This window comes from Oncorhynchus keta, chromosome 14 (genome assembly GCF_023373465.1).
Source record: "Oncorhynchus keta strain PuntledgeMale-10-30-2019 chromosome 14, Oket_V2, whole genome shotgun sequence".
In the NCBI taxonomy this organism is placed as follows: Eukaryota; Metazoa; Chordata; class Actinopteri; order Salmoniformes; family Salmonidae; genus Oncorhynchus; species Oncorhynchus keta.
This window is the reverse complement of record NC_068434.1, coordinates 51,940,441-51,959,028: the sequence shown is the minus strand read 5'-3', so window position 1 is coordinate 51,959,028 and position 18,588 is coordinate 51,940,441. Positions and strand designations below refer to the sequence as shown.

General features: G+C 43.7%; 1 protein-coding gene across 2 annotated transcripts in view; it reads right to left on the bottom strand.

The window, feature by feature from the left end:
* Nucleotides 1-7,934: 7,934 nt before the first annotated feature.
* The window catches only part of ogdha (oxoglutarate dehydrogenase a), a 73,377-nt gene continuing 62,723 nt past the window's right edge, over nt 7,935-18,588 (bottom strand). For both annotated transcript variants that reach the window (XM_035786422.2, XM_035786421.2), the window contains exons 18-23: nt 14,808-14,879; nt 10,605-10,730; nt 10,449-10,521; nt 10,170-10,333; nt 9,813-9,967; nt 7,935-9,715 (exon numbers count right to left, since the gene is read on the bottom strand). In XM_035786422.2, coding sequence (XP_035642315.1) covers nt 9,595-9,715; nt 9,813-9,967; nt 10,170-10,333; nt 10,449-10,521; nt 10,605-10,730; nt 14,808-14,879 — 711 coding nt within the window. In that variant the 3' untranslated portion in view covers nt 7,935-9,594. The remainder of the gene's footprint in view (nt 9,716-9,812; nt 9,968-10,169; nt 10,334-10,448; nt 10,522-10,604; nt 10,731-14,807; nt 14,880-18,588) is intronic.

Below are 18,588 nucleotides of genomic sequence, written 5' to 3'. Positions count from 1 at the left end.
ATACAACGGCTAATGGGGAGGCTGTATCCAGGCACTCTGCATTGTGCATAAGAACAGCCCTTAACTGTGTTATATTGGCCATATACCAGACCTCCTCGGGCCTTATTGCTTAATTATACCACCCTGCTTTTAGTGATCTGCCCTCCTCTGTGCCCCGGTGGGTCAAGACGAGAGTGCCCCACGTGGTTGCGTGCAGTACAACGGAACTGTAAGCTACTCCAGTGGTTAGGCCTATATCTGTTTGCAACAATTCCGAACAATTCCGGTTCCGGGTTGAAGCGAGCGGTCGCATTCGCACTTCGCTCTGCAGGTTGTATAACTTTTTCATTACATTTCATTATAGTACAACGGTTGATTTGTCTAATCTTAGCAATTCTTCTTAGCTAGCTACATAGCTGTCCTTGTATCAGAGATAATTGCATAATTATCGTATTTCGTCGCCCTAACGTAGCCTTCACTGCTATTCGCCCAGGAGCTAGCAAGCGCTAGCTAACGCACACAGATTAGCATCACTGTAGTGCTATTCACTCAACTCAACGACTTGATTAGTCTAGTGTTAGCTAGCTACATAGCTGTCTTTGTTTCCAAGATAATTGTGTAGTTTAGTGTGTGTAGCCTTGGAGTGATTATCTTAATTCACTGAGGTTCGCTAGCCAGCTATTTGTCGTCCTTACGTAGGAGACTCTGCTAGCTAGCCAACAGCTAACAGCTAACAGCTAGCCAACGTCTACTGTTTCGAATTCAATCACCGGTCAGGTAGTGTCACATTTTCATTTCATTTCATTACAGTACAACGGTTTGATTTGTTTGATCGTAGCTAGCTACATAGCCGTCTTTGTTTCAAAGATAATTGTGTAGTCTAGAGCGATTTCCTAGGTTAGCTAGCCAGCTATTGTCGTTCTTTTAACGCAACGTAACGTAAACAACACTGCTAGCTAGCCAGCTAGCCCCCCGTATAGTAGCACTGTAGAAACTATTACACTCAACGGAACGACTTGATTAGTGTAGTGTCAACAACGCAGCCACTGCCAGCTAGCCTACTTTAGCAGTACTGTATCATTTTAATCATTTTAGTCAATAAGATTCTTGCTACGTAAGCTTAACTTTCTGAACATTCGTGACGTGTAGTCCACTTGTCATTCCAATCTCCTTGCATTAGCGTAGCCTTTTCTGTAGCCTGTCAACTATGTGTCTGTCTATCCCTGTTCTCTCCTCTCTGCACAGACCATACAAACGCTCCACACCGCGTGGCCGCGACCACCCTAATCTGGTGGTCCCAGCGCGTACGACCCACGTGGAGTTCCAGGTCTCCGGTAGCCTCTGGAACTGCCGATCTGCGGCCAACAAGGCAGAGTTCATCTCAGCCTATGCCTCCCTCCAGTCCCTTGACTTCTTGGCACTGACGGAAACATGGATCACCACAGATAACACTGCTACTCCTACTGCTCTCTCCTCGTCCACCCACGTGTTCTCGCACACCCCGAGAGCTTCTGGTCAGCGGGGTGGTGGCACCGGGATCCTCATCTCTCCCAAGTGGTCTTTCTCTCTTTCTCCCCTTACCCATCTGTCTATCGCCTCCTTTGAATTCCATGCTGTCACAGTTACCAGCCCTTTCAAGCTTAACATCCTTATCATTTATCGCCCTCCAGGTTCCTCGGAGAGTTCATCAATGAGCTTGATGCCTTGATAAGCTCCATTCCTGAGGACGGCTCACCTCTCACAGTTCTGGGCGACTTTAACCTCCCCACGTCTACCTTTGACTCATTCCTCTCTGCCTCCTTCTTTCCACTCCTCTCCTCTTTGACCTCACCCTCTCACCTTCCCCCTACTCACAAGGCAGGCAATACGCTTGACCTCATCTTTACTAGATGCTGTTCTTCCACTAACCTCATTGCAACTCCTCCAAGTCTCCGACCACTACCTTGTATCCTTTTCCCTCTCGCTCTCATCCAACACTTCCCACACTGCCCCTACTCGGATGGTATCGCGCCGTCCCAACCTTCGCTCTCTCTCCCCGCTACTCTCTCCTCTTCCATCCTATCATCTCTTCCCTCTGCTCAAACTTTCTCCAACCTATCTCCTGATTCTGCCTCCTCAACCCTCCTCTCCTCCCTTACTGCATCCTTTGACTCCCTATGTCCCCTATCCTCCAGGCCGGCTCGGTCCTCCCCCACCCGCTCCGTGGCTCGACGACTCCTTGCGAGCTCACAGAACAGGGCTCCGGGCAGCCGAGCGGAAATGGAGGAAAACTCGCCTCCCTGCGGACCTGGCATCCTTTCACTCCCTCCTCTCTACATTTTCCTCCTCTGTCTCTGCTGCTAAAGCCACTTTCTACCATTCTAAATTCCAAGCATCTGCCTCTAACCCTAGGAAGCTCTTTGCCACCTTCTCCTCCCTCCTGAATCCTCCCCCCTCCTCCCTCTCTGCAGATGACTTCGTCAACCATTTTGAAAAGAAGGTCGACGACATCCGATCCTCGTTTGCTAAGTCAAACGACACCGCTGGTTCTGCTCACACTGCCCTACCCTATGCTCTGACCTCTTTCTCCCCTCTCTCTCCAGATGAAATCTCGCGTCTTGTGACGGCCGGCCGCCCAACAACCTGCCCGCTTGACCCTATCCCCTCCTCTCTTCTCCAGACCATTTCCGGAGACCTTCTCCCTTACCTCACCTCGCTCATCAACTCATCCCTGACCGCTGGCTACGTCCCTCCCGTCTTCAAGAGAGCGAGAGTTGCACCCCTTCTGAAAAAACCTACACTCGATCCCTCCGATGTCAACAACTACAGACCAGTATCCCTTCTCTCTTTTCTCTCCAAACTCTTGAGCGTGCCGTCCTTGGCCAGCTCTACCGCTATCTCTCTCAGAATGACCTTCTTGATCCAAATCAGTCAGGTTTCAAGACTAGTCATTCAACTGAGACTGCTCTTCTCTGTATCACGGAGGCGCTCCGCACTGCTAAAGCTAACTCTCTCTCCTCTGCTCTCATCCTTCTAGACCTATCGGCTGCCTTCGATACTGTGAACCATCAGATCCTCCTCTCCACCCTCTCCGAGTTGGGCATCTCCGGCGCGGCCCACGCTTGGATTGCGTCCTACCTGACAGGTTGCTCCTACCAGGTGGCGTGGCGAGAATCTGTCTCCTCACCACGCGCTCTCACCACTGGTGTCCCCCAGGGCTCTGTTCTAGGCCCTCTCTTATTCTCGCTATACACCAAGTCACTTGGCTCTGTCATAACCTCACATGGTCTCTCCTATCATTGCTATGCAGACGACACACAATTAATCTTCTCCTTTCCCCCTTCTGATGACCAGGTGGCGAATCGCATCTCTGCATGTCTGGCAGACATATCAGTGTGGATGACGGATCACCACCTCAAGCTGAACCTCAGCAAGACGGAGCTCCTCTTCCTCCCGGGGAAGGACTGCCCGTTCCATGATCTCGCCATCACGGTTGACAACTCCATTGTGTCCTCCTCCCAGAGCGCTAAGAACCTTGGCGTGATCCTGGACAACACCCTGACGTTCTCAACTAACATCAAGGCGGTGTCCCGTTCCTGTAGGTTCATGCTCTACAACATCCGCAGAGTACGACCCTGCCTCACACAGGAAGCGGCGCAGGTCCTAATCCAGGCACTTGTCATCTCCCGTCTTGATTACTGCAACTCGCTGTTGGCTGGGCTCCCTGCCTGTGCCATTAAACCCCTACAACTCATCCAGAACGCCGCAGCCCGTCTGGTGTTCAACCTTCCCAAGTTCTCTCACGTCACCCCGCTCCTCCGCTCTCTCCACTGGCTTCCAGTTGAAGCTCGCATCCGCTACAAGACCATGGTGCTTGCCTACGGAGCTGTGAGGGGAACGGCACCTCAGTACCTCCAGGCTCTGATCAGGCCCTACACCCAAACAAGGGCACTGCGTTCATCCACCTCTGGCCTGCTCGCCTCCCTACCACTGAGGAAGTACAGTTCCCGCTCAGCCCAGTCAAAACTGTTCGCTGCTCTGGCCCCCCAATGGTGGAACAAACTCCCTCACGACGCCAGGACAGCGGAGTCAATCACCACCTTCCGGAGACACCTGAAACCCCACCTCTTCAAGGAATACCTAGGATAGGGTAAGTAAGGGTAAGTAATCCTCCCCCCCCCCCAAAAAAAGATTTAGATGCAAGTGGCTGTTCCACTGGATGTCATAAGGTGTATGCACCAATTTGTAAGTCGCTCTGGATAAGAGCGTCTGCTAAATGACTTAAATGTAAATGATTTATTTAATTTGATAATTATATGGAGAGTTGAACAAATGTCTCTTTAATATACTATACTACCTAAACAATCAAATACTATTCTCAGTTAACACAGTGATGGCTTTTGATGTTGTTTTCCCTTGTTATCGACCCTGAGAGAACCTATTCCTTTGGCTTAAAATAAATTGAGGTGGGCCTATCACGCTGGCCAGGACAAATGATTAATGTATACTTTAGAAGTGTCTCATCTAGAGGTCGACCGATTAATCGGAATGGCCGATTATATTAGAGCCTATTTCAAGTTTTCAGAACAATTGGAAATCGGTATTTTTGGGCGCTGATTTGTAATAAAAATTATTATTATTTTTATTTAACTAGGCAAGTCAGTGAAGAACACATTCTTATGTTCAATTACGGCCTAGGAACGGTGGGTTAACTGGCTTGTTCAGGGGAAGAACGACAGATTTTTACCTTGTCAGCTCGGGGGATCCAGACCTGCCTCTCTCTTGTTGCACTCCACGAGGAGACTGCCTGTTACACGAATGCAGTAAGCCAAGATAAGTTGCTAGATAGCATTAAACGTATCTTGTAAAAAACAATCAATCATAATCACTAGTTAACTACACATGGTTGATGATATTACTAGATATTATCTAGCGTGTCCTGCGTTGCATATAATCTGACTAAGCATACAAGTATCTAAGTATCTGACTGAGTGGTGGTAGGCAGAAGCAGGCACGTAAACAATCAACTCCCGAGATGAGGCTTGTATAACCGAAGTGAAATGGCTAGCTAGTTAGCACGCGCTAATTGTCGGTGTGTTGCTGGTTCGAGCGAGGAGAGGGACGGAAGCTATACTGTTACACTGGCAATACTTAAGTGCCTATAAGAACATCCAATAGTCAAAGGTTAATGAAATACAAATGGTATAGAGGGAAATAGTCCTATAATTCCTATAATAACTACAACCCAAAACTTCTTACCTGGGAATATTGAAGACTCATGTTAAAAGGAACCACCAGCTTTCATATGTTCTCATGTTCTGAGCAAGGAACTCAAACGTTAGATTTCTTACATAGCACATATCGCACCTTTACTTTCTTCTCCAACTCTTTGTTTTTGCATTATTTAAACCAAATTGAACGTTTCATTATTCACTTAGGCTAAATTGATTTTATTGATGTATTATATTAAGTTAAAATAAGTGTTCATTCAGTATTGTTGTAATTGTCATTATTACAAAAAAAAAAAAAAAATCAGCCGATTAATCGGCATCGCCTTTTTTGGGACTCCAATAATCGGTATCGGTATTGAAAAATCATAATCGGTATTGAAAAATCATAATCGGTTGACCTCTAGTCTCATCTATCTCAGAAGTTAGAACTAGCCATAGACAGGAGTCCTTAATAATAATCAGTATATTTACTTCACAAACACTAATTATACTAGTTGACTGCACAAAGCATGGACACATAGAAGACACTCTGCAGTGGTTTGGAACAGGTATGGGAGCTGAACACCAGGGCCCAGAACCCTTTACTATAGGATATTACACATACTGACTACCAACATTTAAAAAAAGTGTTTCATTTAGTCCTAGTTGGGCATTACCAATGGAATGATAAGTATTATTATTATACACTGCTCAAAAAAATAAAGGGAACACTAAAATAACACATCCTAGATCTGAATGAATGAAATATTCTTATTAAATACTTTTTTCTTTACATAGTTGAATGTGCTGACAACAAAATCACACAAAAATTATCAATGGAAATCAAATTTATCAACACATGGAGATCTGGATTTGGAGTCACACTCAAAATGAAAGTGGAAAACTACATTACAGGCTGATCCAACTTTGATGTAATGTCCTTAAAACAAGTCAAAATGAGGCTCAGTAGTGTGTGTGGCCTCCACGTGCCTGTATGACCTCCCTACAATGCTTGGGCATGCTCCTGATGAGGTGGCGGATGGTCTCCTGAGGGATCTCCTCCCAGACCTGGACTAAAGCATCCGCCAACTCCTGGACAGTCTGTGGTGCAACATGGCGTAGGTGGATGGAGCGAGCGGGCCAGTCCATAGCATCAATGCCTTCCTCTTGCAGGTACTGCTGACACACTCCAGCCACATGAGGTCTAGCATTAAGAGGAACCTAGGGCCAACCGCACCAGCATATGGTCTCACAAGGGGTCTGAGGATCTCATCTCGGTACCTAATGGCAGTCAGGCTACCTCTGGCGAGAGCTTGGAGGGCTGTGCGGCCCCCCAAAGAAATGCCACCCTCGTGTAGTCTGTTTCTGACCATTTGAGCAGACACATGCACATTTGTGGCCTGCTGGCGGTCATTTTGCAGGGCTCTGGCAGTGCTCCTCCTTGCACAAAGGCAGAGATAGCGGTCCTGGTGCTGGGTTATTGCCCTCCTACGGCCTCCTACATGTTTCCTGATGTACTGGCCTGTCTCCTGGTAGCGCCTCCATGCTCTGGACACTACGCTGACAGACACAGCAAACCTTGCCACAGCTCGCATTGATGTGCCATCCTGGATGAGCTGCACTACCTGAGCCACTTGTGTGGGTTGTAGACTCCGTCTCATGCTACCACTAGAGTGAAAGCACCGCCAGCATTCAAAAGTGACCAAAACATCAGCCAGGAAGCATAGGAACTGAGAAGTGGTCTGTGGTCACCACCTGCAGAACCACTCCTTTATTGGGGGTGTCTTGCTAATTGCCTATAATTTCCAACTGTTGTCTATTCCATTTGCACAACAGCATGTGAAATTTGTCAATCAGTGTTGCTTCCTACGTGGACAGTTTGATTTCACAGAAGTGTGATTGACTTGGAGTTACATTGTGTTGTTTAAGTGTTCCCTTTATTTTTTTGAGCAGTGTATATACAGTGCCTTCAGAAAGTATTTCCATTCATAACAGTAGAAAAGGGCTGTTCCATGACGCCAGATCATGTCTCACGGGGGGTGGGCCAGTGACTTAGTTTAATGAAAGAGAATTTAATTCCCTTTAAAGTTTAACATCCTTACATAATTTCACAAATAGTTTCATCTTTACTCATTTTTATACAATAATTAGATGCAAACCCCATATTTGAGGATTGTACATTTCAGAGATATAGTCGTGCGTTTCCTGTCCTCTCTGAGGTCACCAAATGAAACACACTCCTCATACCCATCCCTTAAGTGTCCACAGACCATTCCCACCTTCTCGCAAGTGGACATTTTGTATCAAATCCTCATTTTGGGGATTTAGGAGTTTGCCATGTGAAATCCTATGTTCTCTCTATGTGTATATTTCTGCATGGCCAGGAGATTCCTCCAGGAATTTACAACCAGAGATAACAGAACCTGGGTGTAGGAGAGAGGGGGAAGCCACTAGCTATACCCAAAAAGGGCCACGTCATGACAATGATCAACAGATCATCTAGGTTTAATTGCTGCAAAGAAATGTATAGCCATCAATTGGAAAGCCTCAATAACTGGAGAACTGAACTATCTAGCTACTGTACATACTGTTGGATTTTGTATATTCTAAAGTTAAACTAAATCTGGAAGCGTTTAATGAAATTTGGAAACCATATGTTGATATCACCTTGGGTAATGTGTTGTATAGTGGGCGTTTCGTTTTGTTTGTGAGGTGCAATGTAAAAACAAAACACTAATTGTAAAAAAAATGTATTAAACCATTCACTGATTTGGGAAGATAGTCTTTATTGAATGAAGCAAAAATAATTAAATGGAAAGAATCTTAATCCACTATATGAAAATAAATAAATCATTTGCTTTCTCGTGGAGCCATCCAAACAAAAGGTGATGTCCTGTTTTTTTAATTAGCTATGCAGCTAAAAAGACTCCTCTGGCAATTCATTCATACACCCTCAAAATAATGCTAAATGCTTTAAAACAAATTTGGCACAGGGGTTGCAAGAGGAAAATGAGTACATGAATTGTTGAGAGACATCTAGAGGTGCCAGGTCTAGTTTATGTCATCTGGATGAGATCAGTGTTTAGCTAGAGTCATGAGAAGACTACATGTAGGGGGGGGGGAAAATCAGCTCCAACCTGCTTGCCCTGTTCTGCAGTAGGACAACAGAGCTAGGGGCCATGTATCTAAAGACAGAAGTTGCCCTGACATTGCTATATGAACAATCCTTTACAAACTTCTCCTATGTGGATTTATATACAAGTGCAAACATGGAACTCATTTGACCAGTTCGACACTCATATATAAATGCAAATATGGTACCAACTCATCTCACTGGTTCATCACTCCAATTTCCCTTATCTAAGTCTCAGCCTCTTTCGTGAGAAATGGTGCAAGATGGATAAAAGAGCATTTGTCATGTTAAATGTACTAGTATTTCACTGAAGACAATGTGACAGTGAAAATATTTCCCATTTCCCGCATTCAATACCTCATATTTTAATAGCCATTACAAGAATGAGAAAGTTGATTTGAAAGGCAAAAAAACCTAACACACATACAATCAATAAACAGACAAATGTAAAGCAGTTGCAGATGGTGATGTCAGTAGCACTCACCAAGGAGATAGATAGCCCTGGAGAAGAGAGACAGAGGGGTAGAGACCAAGACAAGTTCATCCCTGCAGTGTGCTCAGAGCAGAGAACAGGAGGGGGGCACCTGGTTCTCCTCGAAATTATGTGGTCTGATCGTTGACATTGAACTAACCGTTGTGTGTTTTGCCAAATACCAGCAGTACATATCTTAAACTGGTTGCAACAGTTGCCCCGTCCTTTGGCTATGTAAGGAGACCTGCGATGAAACATGTAAGGAGACGCTTTTCAAAAGGATAGCAACAGAATGAAACACACAGAAAAATATATAAAGCTTTATAAACAATGTGCTTTGGTTACACACACACACACAGAGGGCTTAAGCAAAACCCAACACAAGAAGGTTATAGTGTTGGTGAGTGGAGTGTTACCCAGACAAATACAGGTAGAGAAAATAAAAACCAAGCTAAGGATCACTGACTGTACAAAGGTTCTCTTTCCTGACCCCTGACTGGCTGGCTGGCTGGTTGTCTACTGCTAAATGTAAGGTCTTGAGGCATGTGTCTGATGAAGGTGGGCTAGGGCACGCTGAGACAGGACCAGGGGGAGTCGATGAGGGAGGGCCTGGGTAGGGGAAGATAGCAATGACTTAAATGAACAGGACTGTTGCCTTTGTGGGCAAGAGACAGAGACACCCACCAGGAGAGTAGGCTTGCTCTAAGCTCCAAGTCCAGGGGGTATGTGGGCATATGGGACGGAGGAGGAGGGGCCTCTGGGTTGCAGTGGAGGTTGAAGGCTAACCCTTATCCTGGGACAGAGGAAGCGGGAAGAAAGAGTTACATCTGGTCCTTGAAGGCGTCCAGATCGAAGGCAGTGTCCAGGAAATTCTTCAGCTCCACCAGGTGGGCCTTCTTGTTTCCTGTGGCTGGGGCCGCAGCAGGAGGGCGACCAGCATACCTGAACACACACGTAATGGGAGAGAGTTTAATAAGAGTTTAACTAAACACAGACACACTTAGGAGTGAGGATAAGAGCAGATGAAGGGTTTGTTTACCAGACTGGCTTGGCACGATCGATGGTGGTGCGCATGCGGGGTTTGACGTAGTCATAGTAGCCCTGGTTCTTATGCTCCTCTTGGCACCACACCAGGTCGGCATTGGGGTACTTCTCGCTCTCAGCCTTCACCAGGTCGAAGGGGAAGGGGGACAGCTGCAAATTGAGAGACCACGTCATGTCATGAAGAAGAGTAAGGTAGCTCGGAAAGCCAAAGGGAGCACCAGTGGGGTTAGGGTGCTGTACACATAGAGAATGTGTCAAACGCGTTAGGTCAGGCAAAAGTTTGGCTAAGCATTTTTCTAGTGCATACCGCTCTGTGTGGGAGCCCTGAGGTGTTGAGTGTGTGTGTAGCTACCTGCTCCATGCGAGCAATGGCGACCGTGTCCTCCATGCCGTGGGCCTTGCGTTCCTTGGTGAGTTCGTAGTACACCTTCCCTGTGCAGAAAACGATGCGCTTCACCCCGGCTGGGTTCTGGGCCACTGGGCCATTATCTGGGATCAGGCGCTGGAAGTCTGTGCCTGGAGCACAGCAGGAAGACACAGCAACACTCACCCACTGCCAGACATACAGAGGGCATATACACCAGCACTGTCCTTCACAGACATACACACGCCCACACACACACAGTCTTACCTGGCAGCATCTCGTCAAAGTTGGACCTCGCCTCGGGGTGGCGCAGCAGGGATTTGGGGGTGAAAACGATGAGCTAGGAAAAGAGGACAGATCAGAGGACAATGAGCTGTAATAAGCAGCTTTAGGGTAAAAATTTTGTTATTGACGGGGACTCACAGGCTTCCTGAAGGGCGCCAGAATCTGCCTCCTCAGCACGTGGAAGAAGTTGCCAGGGTTCGAACAGTTGACCACAATCCAGTTGCAGTCGTGGAGCTGGCGAATGGCAAAGTCTTCTGTGATGATCTGGTGGAGAGGAGGAGGTTGAGAAGAAAGGGTAAGGACTAAGGCTGTTACGGTGATTCCACGTTACCCGTGAGTCACGGTAACTAGGCTTCTCAAAAACTGTGCTTTGATGCCGCTGATGGTCATTAGTAGCTTACCAAACTTGCTAACGGCCAGTCGCTAATGCTGGTACTCAGCACTATTGTCTATCTAATCACTAAGCTGCAAATACCAAATCAAACACTTCATGAGACTCCTGGCATTGAGTTTGAGTGGAATAGGATCACCTGTTGCGCAGCGAGAGCGAGCTCCTCATAGCTGGTTGACACATGGAATAAAATAAGTGTTCCTGTTAGGCAACATTTGTACAGGCAATGCTATGCAATTGCATGATAAAACAGAGTTGACGACCTCTATTAAAAAGAGGAGGAACCCATCAACTAGGCCTACTATATTTATTTCTCAACTTTTCATATATTATTTCACATTTACTTTGCTTTTCAACTGGAGTAGCCTACATGGCTGCCATGAAAATGAACTGCGGAGAAAAGCTTTCTTCAAATACTATTCAAGTGCATATGGATGATGTCTTTTTACCCTGTCCCTGTGCCAACAGGTGCATGATAATGGCCCATTCTAAATCAAAAACTAATTTCACACAGTGCTTTCGGAAAGTATTCAGACCCTTCATTTTTTCCACATTGTTAGTTTACAGCCTTATTCTAAAATAGATTAAATATATATTTTTTACTCAATCTACACACAATACCTCAATGACAAAGTGAAGAGTTTATTTTTACATTTGCAAATGTTTAAAATGAAAGAGTGTTCTTTGCTATGACACACGAAATTGAGCTCAGGTGCAACCTGTTTCCATTTATCATCCTTGAGATGTTTCTTGGACACCTATGGTAAATTCAATTGATTGGACATGATTTGTAAAGGCACACACCTGTCTATACATGGTCCCACAGTTGACAGTGCACGTCAGAGCAAAAACCAAGCCATGAGGTCGAAGGAATTGTCAGTAGAGATCCTTGACAATATTGTGTCAAGGTACAGATCTGGGGAAGGGTACCAAAACATTTCTGCAGCATTGAAGGTCCCCAAGAACACAGTGGCCTCCATAATTCTTAAATGGAAGAAGTTTGGAACCACCAAGACTCTTCCTAGAGCTGGCCGCCCGGCCAAACTGAGCAATCGGGGGAGAAGGGCCTTGGTCAGGGAGGTGACCAAGAACCCAATGTTCACACCCTGAAAGAGCTCCAGAGTTCCTCTGTGGGATGGGAGAACCTTCCAGAGGAACAACCATCTCTGCAGCACTCTACCAATCAGGCCTTATGGTAGAGCGGCCAGACGGAGGCCACACTTCAGTAAAAGGCACATAACAGCCAGCTTGGAGTTTGCCAAAAGGCACCTAAAGGACTCTGACCATGAGAAACAAATTTCTCCGGTCTAATGAAACCAAGATTTAACTCTTTTGCCTGAATACCAAGCGTCATGTCTGGAGGAAACCTGGCACCATCCCTACAGTGAAGCATGGTAGTGGCAGCATCATGCCATGGGGATGTTTTTCAGCAGCAGGGACACTAGTCAGGATCGAGGGAAAGATGAACGGAGTAAAGTACAGAGATCCTTGATGAAAACCTGCTCCAAAGTACTCATGACCTCAGACTGGGGCAAAGCTTCAACTTCCAACAGGACAACGACCCTAAGCACACAACCAAAACAACGCAGGAGTGGCTTCGGGACACATCTCTGAATGTCCTTGAGTGGCCCAACCAGAGCCCGGACTTGAACCTGATCAAACATCTCTAGAGACCTGAAAATAGCTGTGCTGCAACACTCCCCATCCAACTTGACAAACCTTGAGAGGATCTGCAGTGAAAAATGAAACTCCCCAAAACACAAGTGTGCCAAGCTTGTAGTGTCATACCCAAGAAGACTCGTGGCTGTAATCATTGCTTCAACAAAGTACTGAGTAAAGGGTCTGAATACTTATGTAAATGTGAGTTTTTTAAAAATTTGGAATAAAATCGCAAAGAAAATCTAAACACCTGTTTTGGCTTTGTCATTATGGGTTATTGGGTGTAAGAACAAACAATACAATCGATTTTAGAATAAGGCTGTAACATAACAAAATGTGGAAAAGGTCAAGGGGTCTGAATATTTTCCAAATGCACTGTAAAGGCGAGATTAAATTGAGAATAATCTTAATGGTGAGAATATTAGAACATGTGAATGTTTTCCAGTGTTTGCAGTCTAAGACTAGCTAAAATCAGGCATCATGTAGCCTAGCCCATAAGGCCTGTGTGTGTTGCTAAGGTTTGCATCACAACTGAAGTGGCTAAATAAGTCCAAACGTAGCCTATAGGCCCAAGACACCTGGAACACAGTTGGAGAGCCCATAGCCTACAGTAACTAGCTCACGTCAGAAGTAGATGTTAATTTATGTTTCTAAAATGTCAAAATTCAACGTTATTGAAAACATCAACGTTTAAGGTTAAGTTTAGACATTAATGCCACATTTTTAAGGTTAGGGATATGTTTAGGCATTAACTCAGAAGGGTTTAGTTAAGGCTTAAGGTTTAGGATAAGTTTAAAACAAAAATCTCAAAAACAACTTATAACCTTTGGAGGCAGATGCTTCCAGTGGCATTAAGTCTGAATGGTCAAGGTAAGGGTTAAGGATTGGGATAGGCTTAAAACAAACATGGAAAGGTGGCATCCTATGAAGGTGCCACACTGAAAGTCACTGAGCTCTTCAACAAGGCCATTCTACTGCCAATGTTTGTCTGTGAAAATTGCATGGCTGTGTGCTCGATTTTATACAACTGTCAGCAACGGGTGTCTGAAATAGCAGAATCCACTAATTTGAAGGGGTGTCTACATACTTTTGTATTAATAGTGAATATTAGTAGGCTATATGTAAAGACCAGATTAAATTGAGAATAGTCAGTGAAAATATTATCAAGTGCTTGTCAAATTGTGAATGATTGTGTTTGTGCAGCCCGCACAAGAAACAGAGCAGAGCGCTTGTCATTCATGACTCTTTTCAAATCATCATTAGTCGCAAAATATCCTTTCTATTATATTCAGCTCATGTTCAATTGTATTGGTCTTACTATAAAATAATAACACGGGAATTAAGCAAATAATACCTGCTAAATGAACTAGTGTAGCCAACATATTATAATGTTTCTTTACAACTGCCTAAAATAATGGAGTTATTGTGATAGTGTAGGCTATATTAAATTGATTTATTAGACTTAAAAAATGTAGATGTTGAAAAAGGTACGCATCAGTGGCTTATAGGCTATAGTGGGAAGCTGGAAATGCTAAATGTGTTTTTATGTTCATTAATGGTCAATTACCGTGAGACTGGTATTTATTTGCATGACAATCACAGACTGACAAAATTTCAGAACCTCTACAGTCCTAGCAAGGACCAGTTCGGTTTCATCTCACATTAAGTACCATGCCACTGAAGCTTTGGGGGTGTTTAAATTTGAATTTCACATTCTGTTTATGTCTATATTGTACCCCCTCAGTAGATGTGACCGACGTATACATTTGCTAGTACACAGTGTGCCGGAGACACTTCAACCATCTGTTTCCGTTGCAAAATTACCTTAATGTTACCCTAGAGCAGTGGTATACAAAGTCTTGGTCACGACCCCCCCCCCAAAATATAGTAATAATAATTTTAAAAAAAAATACACATTCCATGGGAAAATATACAAATGTTTTTGAACAGAATCTGAAAAATATAATTTTATTGAGTAAATGTATTTATTGGATTATTTTCATGTTGATAAGAGATGAACATGCAATAAATCGAAGGCTATTTGTTGATGTAAAAATAGAAATGTATAGATTTTAAGGTTGTGTCATTATATATGGGTTGGGAGAATTTCTTGGGGAAAAAATGTGGTCCCTGCTGAAAAAGTTTGAATACCACCACCGTAGACATAGATTCCACTCTATTTGGAAGAAAATGTCAAGATATGTCAATGTCAGGCATGAACTAGAATACATGAACAGCCCTTTGGGTACAAAAGGCAGTGCAGAATGATTAGAAGTGAGGGTTTGACCTACCGGGAGCACGTCAGGATCATCGTTGCACATCTGGAGAAATCTCTCTGGACGAGCAGAGGAGTGTTCTGGGCCCTGTGGAGGAGAGTAGTGAGGTCACTAGGGCTGGCACAGAAAATCAACGATTATGGAAGCATAAAATAACCGTCATATTAACAATGTTTTTAATCAACTATTTTCAAGTACAGTACCAGTCAAAAGTTTGGACATCTACTCATTCAAGGGTTTTTCTTTTTCTTTTTTACTAATTTCTACAATTGTATAATAATAGTGAAGACATCAAAACGATGAAATAACACATATGGAATCATGTAGTAACCAAAAAAGTGCTAAACAAATCCAAATATATTTAAGATTCTTCAAAGTAGCCACCCTTTGCCTTGACAGCTTTGCACACGCTTGGCATTCTCAACCAGCTTCACCTGGAATGCTTTTCAAAAAGTCTTGAAGGTTCCCACATATGCTGAGCACAAACCATCTCAGTTGGATTGAGGTCGGGTGATTGTGGAGGCTAGGTCATCAGATCCAACACTCCATCACCGTCCTTCTTGGTCAAATAGCCCTTACACAGCCTGGATTTGTGTTGGGTCATTGTACTGCTGAAAAACAAATGATAGTCCTACTAAGCCCAAACCAGATGGGATGGCATATCACTGCAGAATGCTGGTTAAGTGTGCCTTGATTTCTAAATAAATCACTGACAGTGTCACCAGCAAAGCACCCCCACACCATTACACCACCTCCTCCATGCTTCACAGTGGGAACCACACATGCAGAGATCATCCGAACCAAAAACCTGTAATTTGGACTCATCAGACCAAAGAATTTCCACTGGTCAAATGTCCATTGCTGGTGTTTCTTGGCTCAAGCAAGTCTCTTATTATTGGTGTCCTTTAGTAGTGTTTTCTTTGGAGCAATTCAACCATGAATGCCTGATTCATGCAGTCTCCTCTGAACGGTTGACATTGAGATGTGCCTATTACTTCAACTCTGTAAAGCATTTATTTGGGCTGCAATTTCTGAGGCTGGTAACTCTAATGAACTTATCCTCTGCAGCAGAGGTAACTCCGGGTCTTCCTTTCCTGTGGAGGTCCTCATGAGAGCCAGTTTCAATATAGCGCTTGATGGTTTTTGCGACTGCACTTGAAGAAACTTTCAAAGTTCTTGAATTTTTCCGGATTGACTGACCTTCATGTCTTAACCTCTCTGAGCACGGAACACGCTGGCGGGCTGAAATTCCACAACATACGGTGATCGCTACATAAATAGTCATATACATTCATGAAAATACAAGTGTCTCACATGTATCGAAAGCCTAGAATCTTACTAATCCAACTGTGTTGTCAGATTTAAAAAAAGGATTTACTGCGAAAGAATACGATGCGATTATCTGAGCATAGAGCCCCATAAAAAACAACTATTTCAACCAGCACGGGCGTAACATAATCACAAACTGCATTCAAATAAATTGTTTACCTTTGACGATCTTCGTCTGTTTGCAATTCCAATGCTCATTGTTACACAATGAATTATCTTTTGTTTGATAAAATCAGTTTTTATAGCCTAACATGAAACATTTTGTGAACCGCTTGTGTCGTGAATTCCGTCTCATTCCATTTGACGACACATTCCAGGTAAATAACCCACACAGAACGTGACTTTTCCAGTCATGTTTGGTTTCACTGCAATCAACTGGTTTGTTTGTAAACACAATCAAACCAGATGGGTTATTTTGAGGGACGTATTGACTGAAAGAAACCGATTTGAAGACAACAAGTCATGACATCATTGTGCACCAATGATTTGCCCGCTGTTTCGTTGATTGACTGTATTTTAACCCAATGACCACTGATCGTCTTGAAATCTATCTGGGTAGATAGGCAATGAGCTGAGGTAAACAGCAATAGGTCATGTTTATGTGTTGCAAGACCAACCCATGTAGTAAGCTCCAGAGTAAAGAGAGTCATTCGCTATTGAAGTTTCATACCGGAAGGAGAAACACATATTACGCACTGCATTGTTTGGTAAACTCACAGATTCAGCTGTTTATATAGCAATCAGTATGGCGACTAAGTAAGGGAAAGCTAAATCTAGATACACAGATGTACACACAATTTCAGAATAAATTGATTGGGAAAGTGAGACAGAGATTGTTGTAGGACGATTCATTTAGCGATTGTGGAGGAATATTTTTTTTGAACGGGAGAGGACATCGTTTTGGACTGGTAAGTTCTTATCATGCTAATGCCCTTGTTTGGAATTAATAATATAAAATATGTTATTTTTTATTTATTTTTAGAAGCAATATATAAATATATAAAATATATAATGTAATGAAATGTGAGATGCGTGTGTCTGCCGCCCCACCCCAACCCACATGAAATAGCCTATTTGAGGCTGTTGAGGGGAGGGCAGGCCCACAACAATGGCCAAAGTGAAATGGAAACAGTAGATACAGCTGGTCTGTTGTAATATAATAGAGACAGTAGATCTAGCAGGTCATAATAATATATTCAACCTTATGTTCCCTGTACTGTACTAATATACAGCAGAAAGAGTCCTTCTGTAGCTCAGTTGGTAGAGCATGGCGCTTGTAACGCCAGGGTAGTGGGTTCGATTCCCGGGACCACCCATACGTAGAATGTATGCACACATGACTGTAAGTCGCTTTGGATAAAAGCGTCTGCTAAATGGCATTTTTTATATATATATATATATATATATATATATATATATATATATATATATATATATATACACACACACATACATACATACATACATACATACATACATACATACATACATACACACATACATACATATATATATATTATACCTGTTGATACAGGGCTCATATGTGAAACTATTGTCGTGGAAATGTCCTGTATTTACCAAATCATGAGAGCAAACCACACACAAGTCAGAGTTATCATAAAGTCCATCTTTAATTATATGAGCTCCATCACAACCCTGTGACTCTCAGATCAATTCAGTGTCTATCAATGAATACTCTGAGAGTCCTTACACATTGCAACAGAGATCCTTTATAGCAAAGACACACATAGCCAGACAGCATTGGCTATAAATTATCGTTCAGATTTGTCTCCTAAACTATGTTCTTATCTCGCTCTCAGGACCATAAAACAAAACCTATCAACAGGCATATATCAAATGCACCCCTCTTTGACAAGATCACAGAAAATCAGTGACTGGCACACAGACATTGTGGAGCCAAGAGATAATTGATTTAAAAGATATGTTTACAGATGAAGACAAGCTTGACCCCTCCCCTCTCTGCGGCCCAAGTAACTCAATCCTGACAGAGAACAGATAACTGCAAATGGCCACCACTATAGTACAACAAGATACATTCTGATGAGAAGTAACTCATAAGCATATCATGAAAATAAAACATCTTATCTATGTTATCCAACTAATTCTGATTATTCCCCAACACTATTCTAACTGAACATTTTCTTTCACAGTGACACTGACTCCGAATGGCAGCCCCCAGGGCCAAGGTTTCCATCCCCCACTGAAGCTGGTTCATCCAGCTCCTGCCACAAGTGGTGTTCATCTTCCCAAATGTATCTCTGCAGGCATGGATGTGCCTCAGGGCCAAAAGGGCTCAGCATGGAGGCATTGCTGTGTTCTTTGCAAAATTAAGTCTCCCATCACCTGCGCCACATGCTTGGTGACCCTCTGCTTTACAGCAGAAAGAGACTGCTATGGCACCTGGCATCAGCAGCACAATATTGTGTAGAGTTTTGGCAAAGTGGGT